Below are 14589 nucleotides of genomic sequence, written 5' to 3'. Positions count from 1 at the left end.
GGCTGGCATGATTTGTTGGCAATAATCTTCTGGTGTTGGTCTACCAACACTTCTGGAGCTAGGAGAGTTTTTGTAGTCGGCAGAGGGTCTTCATTTGTCGACTCATCAAGCACTAAACTGGACTACAGTCCAAGCCTTGAGTAGGGGTATTGCAGTAGTCAAGCAAGGCTACGTATATGTCAGAGCCATCCATTGCCTTTTTCATCAGGCAATGCGCTGCTCCAGCAGCATTTTCAACTTTTCCATTGCTTTTGGGATATTTTGGTGAAGCCGTGAGTAGCTGAAACTACCATTTCTTGCTGAGACGCACATGTCTGGAATTCCATGTGGAGCGAACTGCATTTTCATCTTTCTGATCATGCAACTGGCTGTAGTCTTTTCCAGTGGATCAATCGCCCAGAATCCAGAGAAATAATCAATGATTATTAGGTAGTCAGTCTTCTTGAATTTGAATAAGTTAACCCCCACTTTAGCCCATGGACAGTCCAGGACATCATGTGGAATCAGGGTTTCCTCTTGCTGTTAGTTGTCAAATGAGCGACAAACTTTGCAATGAAATAAAGTCCTTAAATTCCTTAGCCATGGCAGGTCAATACACACATTCTCTTGCCTGTCGCAGACAGCCGTCTATGCCTATATGGGCTGCTTGAATCTGCTCCAGCATGTCGCGTCAAAGGGTTTATGGTATAACTGCTCTTTCTCCATAGAGAATTATGCCATTTTGAACGCTGAGTTCGTCACACACATTGAAATAGGGAATTACTTCAATGGAAACGTCGCTTTTGTCTTGCTGCCATCCATTCTGGATGACTCTGGATTACTTGGAGGTTGTCATCCAGTGCTGTGTGGGCCTGTATGTCTTCCAGTCTAGCTGTACCCAGCAACAAATCTTGAACCATGTTCATGCTCTGGACTTCTGTCTCCAAGGGTGTTGTATCAGTGTGAGGCAAGTATTCTCTACTTAAAGTGTCTGCAAGCTGCATTTACTTGCCAGGTCTGTAGGTAAGAGTTGCGTCATACAGAAGTACTCACAGCAAGAGGAGACTTCTTTATGATGGTTTCAAGTGGCTTGTGGTCAGTTTGTACCATACTCTACCATTCTGCCATAGGTGTATTGGTGGAACGTTTCTAAGCCAAATACCACAGATAGTAGCTCTTTCTCAATTTGGGCGTATCTAATTTATGCATCAAGGCTCTGCTAGCCAAGGACTGCACCCAACCCAGTCTGTGAGATGTCGCTCTGAAGAATAAGTTCCTGCTGAGATTCATAATATTTCAATACAAGGACTTCAGATACTGATTTCGGGATTTTTTGAAAGGCTTGATCCTGATGTTCCATCCAATGCCACTCTACTACGTCTTTGGCGACAAGTTTCCTTAGAGGTTCACAAATTTCCCTTCGGTGGGGAAGAAATTTACTCAGGTAATTGTAGAACCCAATTAATCTTTGTACTCCCGCCACGTCTGTTGGCTTGGGCATCTCTAGTACTGCTTTTATTTTTCCTGGGTCGGGTTTCACTTCCTTGTCTATGAGAAGGTGCCCGATATAGGGCACTTCACTTTGCATCAATTTTATTTTCTCTTTGTTACGATAAGACACTGTTTTCTTAGGATTAGGTGGTCTGTCAGAGTTCAGTTTACAGTGGATGGCAAAATGATTGGAAATGATAGGATCGTGAACATGAAAATCAGCAATCAGGTTCTCATATGATCTACCAATGACGAGATCAAGCTTATGATTATCTTAATGTGTCGACAAATGATCATTATATACATCAAGGTTGAAACAATGTAGTAGATCCAGAAACTTGCGTGTATTGTGGTCAGATTAGGATCTTCTACATGGAAGTTAAAATCTCTGCATAGTAGAAGTTGACCAGGAGAAAATACAGAGCGTTCCAAGAGCTGTGAAAATTCATTGAAGAATAGTGAGGGAGTGAGCTGGTTGTTGGGTGATGGTGGCGGACGGTATATGATCATGATGTTAGTCTTTGGTGTAAATGAGTGTAATAACAATTCCATCAATTCAAATGAGTTAAGGTTGTGGAGTTTTCAAAAGTTCGATTTTCATGGTAGATTTATAGAAAAAAACCACTAGGCCTCTGCTAGTTCCATTTGGCCTTGGACAGTGTAAAAAGCCATATCCATTTGGTGCGATGTCCCGAGAAACAAAATCCGATGATTCATCGGCTTTTAGCCATGATTCTGTTATAGCAAATAGATCTACATCTTTGTCGATAGTGTAATCTTTAATTTCTAAGGTCCTGTTGTTTACTGATCTTGCATTTAGGAGGCAAAAATTAAGTTGAGAACCAGGTACTTGCTTCTTGGTCAACTCAGACGTAGTCGGTGTTAAAGTTTATGAGGTTTACTATTGATCTTTTTGTTCTCGTGGTCTCCGGGAGCATCCGATCTGTCCAAAATTAGCATAATGGCTGCCATCACTTATGCAAGAATTGATTTTATTTTTCTGTTTGATGGTTTTGAGTTGAGAATTATGACCGACCAGCTCTGCAACCTCTGCCAGCTCTTAACAAACCCCGAGACTTAATGATGGTAAATGTTAAGCCAGGAAGACGATTTAGGATATTGTCAGCAAGGCATACACGACCCAGGAGTAGTAGATTGCTTCAAGCATAGTTGAAGGATGCCATTTTTCTCTTCAAATGTAAATAATGCAGCAAAATTGAATCCAAGTTATCAAAATAAACTAAGCGAAACTTTAAAACGTATTTCTCTACCTTAAAATATACGAAAAGAATATAAGAAAAGAATATAAAATTTCGAGAGCGTCATTGAGTGCTGCCATCCGTGGCGCTTACAAGTTCTTGATCACTGGATTTGTTGGACACAAGGTTGAAAGACTTCCTGATCAATCGCCAGATGGCGACTGACCTGAAATTCCGGTCGCCAAGGCTCAACATTCAGTCGCATTGGCAACCAGCTGGTCGCAATTTCAGACCCTGCAGTTATTCAAAAGCCTATTATACTCATCTGTGATTAAATACTAACCAAAGTTTGAGTGTTGCCTATCAAAAAAAGCCTTTTAATAGCCCACTGACACCTGGCAGTGAGGGTAAAGATAAAGTCTGCTATGAGCCTAGAAGGCCCATCAGGCCGGTGCTTATCTCCAGTTTCTGTAGCATGAAGCGACTAGGAGTATTTCTACTCCCCCTGGATGGGATGCTAGTCCATCGCAGGGTTACCCCCAGCATTAAATTCACCAGTACCCATTTATACACCTGGGTGGAGAGAAGAACTGTGAGAGTAAAGTGTCTTGCCCAAGAACACAACACAATGTCCCCGGCCAGGACCTGAACCCGGACCACTTGATTCCGGAGTCGAGTGAGACTGTTTAACGCAAGATGATTTTACTCGTCAACTGGGGGCATCCTAGAGCGTTTCAGGTCATTTTTGGTCTGTAAATAAACCGAAAGAAAACTTTCCTCTAATCCAGGATTAGCTCAATGTTGGATTACATGTACATTAGGTCAAAATAAAAATAATGTATAATGCCCATCATTGAACAATAATAAAAACTGCCCGCCATTGAAACTGTTACATGTAGCTAAACAAGGTAATATTAAATATAGCTGAGTAATATTCCAATCCAGTCCTACCTAAAGGTAATCTCTTGTTTTAGTATCCAGTCACTCCATGCCTCCATCATCGTATTGACTGTTGCTGTCAGGACATGAAGTCTACACTCTGTCGGTAATCCTTGAGTGCTTTCCACCACTGGCTCCAAAATCTGACATATTGCATGTTCGACATAATTGTTAGGCTGATAAGGGATCCCTGGTCAAGATTAAAAAATTATTTAGTTATTGTCAATAGGGAGCTTACACAAGGATGACGACAAAAGTGACAAGAACACCACAAAACAAAAGGTTTAACAGACAGCGGGAAATAATATTTTTAGAAAACGTTCCTATGGGGAATGGTCAGTTACTTGACCAAGACTTGAGCCTACATTGTATTATAAAAAAAATGTGATTAAGACTAAATTAAGCTGAGATGATGACACTTCAAGATGGTCCAAGTGTGATAACCAAGTCAAAATGGCTACATTTGTACATGAATTAAGACAATCGATACAAAATGAAACCAGCAATTAAGTAACATCTCACCTTAGTCAAAATAAAGTATATGAAACTTGTAATATGGCCCATACCCACCCCTAAAGATAATGCTGTACCATGATAATGCTGTATCATTCCGGCACTGCCAGAATTACGGAATTTAGTAGATAATCATAACAATACGAACAATTTACAATTTAAATATTTCATTGAAACTAAAAGAAATGTACGAAAATTTTGCAAAAACATTTTGAATCAGAGCAAAAATTCCATACAGAAAGTTTACATCGTAACATCTTTATGTACTGTATGTTTGCTAGCTTAGACATCTCCAAAATTCCAATTTTACCACAATTGCATGTAATCTCACATTCTGATTGGCCAATAGACCATATTCGTATTCTCAGTATTGGACTGGAACTAGCTTGCAATGGAGGCTAATGCGGGGGAATATATTAAAGAGTATTTGCATTTGAAAAGATTCCCCCGCATTAGCCTCCATTGCAAGCTAGTTCCAGTCCAATACCGAGAATACGAATATGGTCTATTTGCCTTTGTCGATAAGAGTCTAGACAACGCTGTATGCGTCATGCTTGCGTCAATTTGTTATGCAATGTAATAGCCAATCAGGAACGCCCATTTTGGGAAATAAACCAATTATATTGTGAGAAAATTAGAGAACACTTGTTCTTTTCTTTGTGTCATGATTTTGGTCACGCTCTGAAATAAACACTTTCTTTGGCATAGAATATTGTGGTAAAAAACAAATCAAAAGTGGTTCAGCGTTGTCTGTACTCTTATTGACAACGATATTCATCATCACAGTGGTCAAAATTTGTTGTGGACTCACTCGGATGCGCCTCTTGAGTCCACAACGTATTTTGACCACTGTGATGATGAATATCCTTGTTGATAAGAGTACAGACAACGCTGAACCACTTTCGATTTGTTAAATTTACTATTGTAAGTAGTTTACATAGTATACCTGACTGGCGACTCTTTTTCCAACTCTTTCCTACTGGCATAGCCTCCTGGAAAAACTCTGTTGACATCTGTCTCAAGTCCTTTGAAAAAAGTGCCCATGACTTCTTCACCAAACCCTGAAGAGAGAGAAAAAAAACTTTTTTAACACTAAATCTGCTGATCAGTCTTTATTTCTATTCATGTCAGATGGTCTTACATCCTAATCTAAACATTTTCGTCATAGCAGAAAAATAATTATTGATGATTCCAGTCCTACACCAGGCTAAAAGCTATCTTCTGAAGCTAATATCATTGCAAAAGCGCCACAATTTGGTATATCAGTCCCAACAGTATATGGGATGTTTGTCATACATGTATGAACTTAGTTTAGTCACTAGTGTCCAATATACCCAAGCTGAGTTGATTTATCTCAACGAGTTGACAATTCAACTGAGTGAAAGTCAATTCAAAAGAAACAGAAGTCAAGTCATTAAGGACGGGGCCTTCTAATTAAGAGGTATTTTTGCACAGTTTACTGAATATTCAGGGAAAGCAGATCTTAACAACTGTCATTGAAATCCAAAAAGAAAATTGGGGGTAACCACGCATTTTTCAAAGATAATTAATCAACAATATTTTTTAAAAGCTTTAAAATACAAAAACACGAATATTGGTCTTTCTCCAATGCCTCCCACCTTGCCCATATTTTCTCTAAATATCTTGCAAACTGATTTAGAATGAAACAGATCGACCAGCATTAAGAATGAATCGACTCAGTTCAGGTGTATTGAACAACCCTCAGTTTAATGGCCAGCTCTTACAAGTTTTCTGTAGCTCAGCAGTAGAGCAGCCCAACTGGTGATCAGGAGGTCAAAAGCTTGACTCCTACAGTAACTGGAGCACTCAGTTTTTTCAGAGAACACAGGTCATAACAAAAAGAATTAACTAATGATTTCAACATATAAATAACTTGAAGGTGAAATTTTTCTAGGGTACAGATATTTTATATTAATACATTTTAGCATGTTTAGCAGATGTGCATGTTTTTTCTGAGCTCATATAATTTATTCCTTTAGTTTAAAAGTGTAAATAGTACTTAGTTTTATAGTAGTTAATTAGTTATTAATGTATCCCCAATTAGTGCCATGAGGCGCTAGAATGCTTAGACACTTAAATAGTAAAGGTTATGTATGTACCGGTATCTGTGTCTCTCAAACAGTGTCTCAAACTGAAAAACCAACCTCTAACTGCTTTTGTTGCTCTTGTAATTGTTTATAATGCAGAGAAAGCGAATTCCAGTTGTTGCTGTCATCATGAACAACGCACAACAACTGAACAAGGTTAAAGGTCTTCTTCACTGACTCCAGTACAGTCAATAAATCCCACTGTGTAAGCAACAAAAACTGTTCCAATGACCATGACGATAAGAAATGGTGCAATTTTATGTCAAACCAGTTCAAAGTAAAGGACAACAGTGCATGAAGGCGACAAAGGCAAAGTGAAAGTGCTAGTCTCGTTGACCGGAAGCTTTTACTAGCATGAGGCTCAGATTGGCTGGAGGGTCGCTTCCAATAAGTTGTTATCTCAAGAATACTGTTCAGAGGATTAAGAAGTGTGATCATGGAGCACACAGTCCGTGTCCCGGGAACACCGTCTTCTAAGTCATCACTCATCCGGCATCTGTCAGTCAAAGATGTCCCAAGCAGGCTGCAAAAGGCTGGAGGAAGACCAAACCAAAGGTGTTCTCAAAATTGAACCAATAATTAGGATGAAGGGGTAGTTTCTAAAGAAACTGTGGTGCTGCGTCGGTGGGGAAGTAGTATACAAAAATTTGGTTTATCAACGGAGTTGATAATGTAAATTGACCACCGTACAGAGATTCTAAAAGCTGACGTTTCGAGCGTTAGCCCTTCGTCAGAGCGAATCGAGGGATTATGGGTTACGTGTAGTTTTTATAGTAGAGTAGGAGCTACGCTATTGGTGGTAACATGGCAACGTGAAAAGTAGGAATATATTAGTTAAATGAAAAGCGTTCGTTAATACCGTGAGGATTAAGGGTGCCGATTTGAAAGATGAATTTTTGTTCCAGATTCTTGCGGCTTTCCGTCGTACCTAGATGTAGGGAAAGGCCGCAGATAGCCATGTGTTTTTTGGAGTGGTTAGGCAGATTAAAATGGCGAGCGACTGGCTTAGATGCATCCTTGTCATTCTTCTCAACATCGCGAAGGTGTTCGCGGAATCAGTCACCTAGTCGTCTACCTGTCTCACCAATGTATAATTTATTGCATAACGTACAGGTTATGCAATAAATGACATTTGCGGAGGTACATGTGAAACGATCGGTGATCTTAACAGAACGCTTAGGTCCCGATATCTTGCTAGTGTTAACAATGAAAAGACAAGTTTTGCAACGTGAGCGCGCGCATTTGAAAGTGCCGGGTTGCTCGTTGGTTTTGAGCGCGCTTCTAACTAAAAAGTTGCCTACGTTTTTGTCGCGTTTGAATGAAATAAGTGGAGGTTGCGAAAAGATTCTACCAGTCTCGGGATCATTTTGGAGTAATTTAAAATTACTAAGAATGATGCTTTTGACTGCGTGATTATGAGGATGGAAAGTGAGGGTGAATGGAATTCTGTCATTCCTATCTTTCTATGACGTTTGTAGTGACGACTGTCGATCAAATTGTTGGGCGCGATGATGGCCCGCTTTGACCACAGAGACAGGATAGCCACGTTTTTCGAAGAACTGGCACATCTCCTCTGATTTGCTGGAAAAATCGGAGTCATCACTACATAGACGTCGAAGTCTAAGAAATTGAGAATAAGGAATGGAGTTCTTGACATGTGATGGATGTGACGATGAATACAACAAATAACTGTGTGAATCAGTAGGTTTGTAGTGCACACTAGTACATAGCACGTTGCCTCTAATAGAAACTTTGATATCTAGGAAAGCCAATGAAGTTTCCGAAATTTCCCAGGTATATTTAAGAGCCGGATGAAAAGAGTTGACGGAGGTTATAAATTGATCGAGTTCTTCTCTGCTGGATGAAATAGCGCCGATGCAGTCGTCGATGTAGCGGCCGTAGAGTTCAGGTTTGGGGCCGTTGTACTGATTAAAAAATTGGTGTTCAACATATCCTACAAAAAGATTGGCATAGCTAGGTCCCATTCTTGTGCCCATCGCTACACCATTAATTTGTTTGTAATAGTTGCCGGCGAATGAAAAACAGTTAAGCGTTAAAACTAGTTCGGCAAGGCGGAGGAGCGTTTCCGAGCTCAGTTCTTTGACAGTGCGTTGATCGATCGCTCTGACGAAGGGCTAACGCTCGAAACGTCAGCTTTTAGAATCTCTGTACGGTGGTCAATTTACATTATCAACTCCGTTGATAAACCAAATTTTTGTATACTACTTCCCCACCGACGCAGCACCACAGTTTCTTTAGAAACTACCCCTTCATTCATTTGTATTCAACCGCTGCGACCACTAACCTTGTGTTCTAGTATTTTTTAATCCACAGATTTCTAACAGGAGACCCAAGACGACGATGCCAAGCTTGAAGAAACTCACCAAGGAGCTACGCCAGGAAATCGTAAGTTATCTTTTTCCTTTTCCCACACTTAGCAGTAACTTAGCTTTCCGTTTAGCCACTCTCATTTTCGCCAAAACTAGGTTTTGTAGTCACATCAACTTCATCGGCCGTTGCCTCAATTCTAAAGTCATTCCTAAAGGTTTTCGCTCGAACTTTCATGCGTCTACATTCTCTCACTCAAATCAGTATCTTCACCAAATTCGATGTGCGCAAAATTCTTTTTCACGTAATATTATGAGGATCACAATTAGAGCTATGTGCCAAAAACGAATCGCACTTGACAAACAAATTCTTCATTGCCGCTCCGAACTTTCCAAAATCTGTCCAGCAATTTTAGTACAATCGATTCGCGCTAAAATCCGACAACTTAATTCTGGACTGTTCGACCATTTACACCAAACCAAGACTCTTAAACTTCAACAATTAATAGGTCCGCAAATTACCGACGACACTAAATTGCATAGCCATAATACCGTTATTACAATTCCAGAAAATCTTCCGCTTACTGACTCAGAGAAATCTGTTCTCAGTAAGGGCCTAAATTTTGTCCCTATTACCAAACGCACCAACGAATTTTCTATTAAGCAAGATGTTGAAAAATTCCTTCGCCGCGTTCAGTTAAAAGCCTTTTTTCACGACAAAGAGGATGATTCGGACACTTCTCATAAAGATATTTTTGAAACACTTCTAGTTCGCAAATCCAAATGGACTCCCCCAGAGGGACAATTTGCCTCTTTAGATTTTTTCACCAAAAAATGCCGTCACGACATTCACAAACTTAAATTCAATCGCAACACTAAATTTTCCAACCTTTCCTCGGAAGAGTGGGCGGCGCTTAAAAATCTTAGTAAACGCAACGACATAGTTGTCAAATCGGCCGACAAAGGCGGCGCGGTAGTTGTTTGGCGGTCCGACCTTTACCAAAAAGAAGCTTTGCGGCAACTTTCGGATACCTCGTTTTATGCCAAAATCCCTAAAGATCTCACTTCCAACAATCAAAAACTTGTCAAAGACACCATTCAAAATCTTATAGTTAATCAAGAATTACCGGACACTGCCACTAATCTCATCATCAACACCCCTAGAACTTCGTGCATTTACTTCTTGCCTAAAATTCACAAACCCAACAACCCAGGTCAACCTATCGTTTCTGCCTGTAGTTGCCCCACCGAACTCATTTCTAGCTACTTAGACAGGATTATGACGCCTATCGTCAAATCTTTGCCATCATACATTAAAGACAGTACACACGCACTACAAATTTTCCGCGATTTCAATTTCTCCGGCCAAGACAAACTTATTTTCACCATGGACATTACATCTCTATACACAGTCATTCCTAACAGCGAAGGTCTTCAAGCACTTAAACACTTTTTCGATCAACGCACTGTCAAAGAACCGAGCTCGGAAACGCTCCTCCGCCTTGCCGAACTAGTTTTAACGCTTAACTGTTTTTCATTCGCCGGCAACTATTACAAACAAATTAATGGTGTAGCGATGGGCACAAGAATGGGACCTAGCTATGCCAATCTTTTTGTAGGATATGTTGAACACCAATTTTTTAATCAGTACAACGGCCCCAAACCTGAACTCTACGGCCGCTACATCGACGACTGCATCGGCGCTATTTCATCCAGCAGAGAAGAACTCGATCAATTTATAACCTCCGTCAACTCTTTTCATCCGGCTCTTAAATATACCTGGGAAATTTCGGAAACTTCATTGGCTTTCCTAGATATCAAAGTTTCTATTAGAGGCAACGTGCTATGTACTAGTGTGCACTACAAACCTACTGATTCACACAGTTATTTGTTGTATTCATCGTCACATCCATCACATGTCAAGAACTCCATTCCTTATTCTCAATTTCTTAGACTTCGACGTCTATGTAGTGATGACTCTCCGATTTTTCCAGCAAATCAGAGGAGATGTGCCAGTTCTTCGAAAAAACGTGGCTATCCTGTCTCTGTGGGTCAAAGCGGGCCATCATCGCGCCCAAACAATTTGATCGACAGTCGTCACTACAAACGTCACAGAAAGATAAGAATGACAGAATTCCATTCACCCTCACTTTCCATCCTCATAATCACGCAGTCAAAAGCATCATTCTTAGTAATTTTAAATTACTCCAAAATGATCCCGAGACTGGTAGAATCTTTTCGCAACCTCCACTTATTTCATTCAAACGCGACAAAAACGTAGGCAACTTTTTAGTTAGAAGCGCGCTCAAAACCACGAGCAACCCGGCACTTTCAAATGCGCGCGCTCACGATGCAAAACTTGTCTTTTCATTGTTAACACTAGCAAGATATCGGGACCTAAGCGATCTGTTAAGATCACCGATCGTTTCACATGTACCTCCGCAAATGTCATTTATTGCATAACCTGTACGTTATGCAATAAATTATACATTGGTGAGACAGGGTAGACGACTAGGTGACCGATTCCGCGAACACCTTCGCGATGTTGAGAAGAATGACAAGGATGCATCTAAGCCAGTCGCTCGCCATTTTAATCTGCCTAACCACTCCAAAAAACACATGGCTATCTGCGGCCTTTCCCTACATCTAGGTACGACGGAAAGCCGCAAGAATCTGGAACAAAAATTCATCTTTCAAATCGGCACCCTTAATCCTCACGGTATTAACGAACGCTTTTCATTTAACTAATATATTTCCTACTTTTCACGTTGCCATGTTACCACCAATAGCGTAGCTCCTACTCTACTATAAAAACTACACATAACCCATAATCCCTCGATTCGCTCTGACGAAAATTTTTGTACAATAATTAGGATGATGTGGTTTTTTGCTTTTATCACTCCAAATTACCATATTAGAAAAGTCTTTTGGGGAAAGGCACTTTCAGGGCAACAGTATCTGTGGTGTGCCAAGGAGTATTAAATACATCTTATTTGATGGTTTCACACATAATATGTGCAGATATTTTTGCGACTTGCGTAGTATTTTTCTGAGCCCCGCAGGGGTGAGGAAAAATACGAGCAATAAGTAAAATGGCTGTGAGTATTATATGTTAAACCATCGAATAAGAGATTTATTATTCCACTACAAAAAAGGTGTTATTTTTGCTCAATTTTATTTGGTAAGAGTATTTTGAAAAAAACAAAAAAGGATCATCTGTCCTTCAGGGGGCGCGCGAAACAATAAAAGCAACACAAAAAGACAGCCAAAGATCTTTGAATGACAAGTGACAAGCGATGACAAGCTAAATTCTCAGGCTTTGCACCGTGTTCAAAACAATTTCTTTCATTGAAAAACTCCCATTCCGTCCGTATTTGCCCTGTTCTAAACCGGTCAAACTGGGACACTACAGTGTATTACCATCTCATATTTTTGCGCATTCTCTTGACCAAATATGGTAAAATGACATAATAGTGGAATAATAATTCTGTCCGTATTTGCCCTGTTCTAAACCCGGTCAAACCGGGACACTACAGTGTATTACCATCCTCATATTTTGCGCATTCTCTTGACCAAATATGGTAAAATGACATAATAGTGAAATAATAAAAGTACTTATTATATACTAAGAAAAAAAATATTGCATTTCTGATTGGTCAATGACCAACGCATAAATAGGTTAAGTCCGTTATAGAGTGCAATACGGAAGTTGCTATGGAAATAAAGCCATGGAGTATTTTTGCTAAAGTATATAATAAACAAAAAAATCGTATGAACTTGCTTCTGCATTTCAAGATTATGGTCACTCCTGATGTTTTGAAAGTTCTCAAACTTAACACGCCTACGGCTTATGCAACTTTGAGAACTTTCAAAACAACATTCGCATTCATACGATTTCCTATACTCATTATTTAATTAAGCAATAGCTTAAATTTTGACTCAAATTTTACCCAATGTTGCTCTTTCTCATTGTCGGGGGTTTCAATAAGCACCGATGGCTGACGAAGAGTGTCGGCTACTTCGCTCAGAGAAGTCGGCTGCTTTTTCCCCTAAATTGAATTAACTGAAGGATTCCATCAAACCTAAAGTAAAATTTATTTTTGATGGAGTTTGAACGTACTTTTTCTTAACATCAATTTCAAAATAATTATCAGATTTGCTACTGCCATCTTCAAGCTACAATGAAACGTATTTTTATGTAATTCAATTACGTTTAGTTATGTCCGCAAACATATCAAGACGTTTCATGCAAAACAGGTTGTTATTGAGTAATCGTTGCAACAAGGCTTGTTTTCCACTAAAACAGTAAATGTTTCATTTACTTTCATTGGTTAAGTATTTTCGTTTGTTCAGATTAAAATGACGTATTCTTATCTTTCAACAGAACTGATTTCTCATGTTGACCGAACAAAATTATTGCAGTTTGTGTAGACAAACCAAAATGTTTCAATTTGCGCTTCAAAAAAACGCACAAAAAAGTTTGCCATTCACGGCAGCTTGAAATAGGTAGTAATGATGACATGAAGCTGTCAAAACGTCATACAGTATAATGTTTAAATTGTTACAGTAATTTGCCAGAAATTATCAAAAGAATGCCCTTACTTGCATACTCAGTGTTGCTGTTGGTAAGAAATCTTCCTTTATCTTTGTACTCAATTTGGTGTCCAGAACGCTGGAAATCGCATTTCAGAGCTTCCAGATTTCAAATTTTTCTGGGGGACCACACCCCCAGACCCCCTTAAACCCCTGATTGTAGACCATCAGAAAAGATAAAAACCAAAGTGTGTGAACAAAAGAGAGTGGGTCATCTTGTATGAAGCAAGAATAAAAGACTTTTTCAAGGACTTACAGCATGATACAAATAAAAGAATATATTCTAATGATAGATGTAAATCCAGTCCAAGTACTCCTTAATTAAAGAAGCCTCATAATATTCAAGGGATCTTAAGTTATGCCTCTGCAAGTCATAGGTCTTACCAACACTATGGAAACTTACCTGCATCCCAGCTTGATGCTGAAGCTAGACAGTGCAGATAACAACTGACCACTTGAAGAGAAGTATTTCCACCTGGAGGCAAACAGTCTGTAAATAAACTAAAGTTAGTTTGGTAATTTATTGAATTTGACATGATCCAATAATTAACCCATCCCTAACTCTAAGAGAACCCACAATAATATTTATAACTGTTACAGTTAAAAAACATGACCATAACTGAAAATGGATAGATACATGTAGTATCAAAGAAAACTCTGAGACTAGGATCCACAGTAGAAGGGAACAAATCAATTCCCAGAATACAAGTACTCTCACTCAGTGAGAGTGCCATGTTGATGTTGATATTATTATTATTAGATTTATACACGGTTTGGGCTTGCGAATAAGGAACAGTTCGTGTAGAAAGACAATAAAATTATTGTTCTTGATTGATGTTGACTTTGGCTGTGATTGAATATCATTACAGATCTTTTATGCTCATCAATTCGTTGGTAGAGATGTCCTTAAAATTCTCTAATACTCTCTAATTCCTAAAATTTGTAAAAATTATTTGACGGTAGCCTTGAAGGCCCGTGCTATGTGTTAAGCAAACTTGAGATAATAGCTTTCTGCATCCTTCTCAGGGCATCCTTTCCTCTAGCACATCAATTACTACCCCGGTATGTTGCCACTGTTCCACGACATAGCCAGGGTACTGCTTCCTTAACTCCCAGCACAGTTTCTTTCTACGGTTGTCTAACCAGGGACAACTCATTTCAACTGCCCAGACTCATTTCCTCCTGTGATCCACAAACCTGGCGTCCACTCTGTTGGCCTTGACATAGCTTTGTTCGGAATACAATCGTACATCCCAGTAAGCTTGAGCTTCCAGAGATTCATACACTGGTTTGGGGTGCCACTAACGAGTACCATGGTGGTACTGAGTCCACTAGCTGCAGGTCTTTACACACCTCAAAGAACAACACCTTAAGTGCAGTGTTGAGTCGCTCCAAGTACTTAGACTGTGCTAAAGCAGGACATCCCACTATAACATGCGC

The 14589-nt window shown here is 39.6% G+C and overlaps 1 protein-coding gene across 1 annotated transcript in view; it reads right to left on the bottom strand.

The window, feature by feature from the left end:
• Positions 1–14589, bottom strand: part of LOC138043968 (coiled-coil domain-containing protein 142-like) — a 33727-nt gene that overhangs the window by 8154 nt on the left and 10984 nt on the right. Inside the window, exons 2-5 of the mRNA XM_068890503.1 lie at positions 13553–13639; positions 6287–6762; positions 5068–5182; positions 3621–3798 (exon numbers count right to left, since the gene is read on the bottom strand). Of these exons, the coding sequence (XP_068746604.1) occupies positions 3621–3798; positions 5068–5182; positions 6287–6762; positions 13553–13639 (856 nt within the window). The remainder of the gene's footprint in view (positions 1–3620; positions 3799–5067; positions 5183–6286; positions 6763–13552; positions 13640–14589) is intronic.

This window comes from Montipora capricornis, chromosome 3 (assembly GCF_036669925.1).
Source record: "Montipora capricornis isolate CH-2021 chromosome 3, ASM3666992v2, whole genome shotgun sequence".
In the NCBI taxonomy this organism is placed as follows: domain Eukaryota; kingdom Metazoa; phylum Cnidaria; class Anthozoa; order Scleractinia; family Acroporidae; genus Montipora; species Montipora capricornis.
Note: the sequence above shows the minus strand (reverse complement) of the source record. Positions and strands in the feature narration are given on the sequence as shown.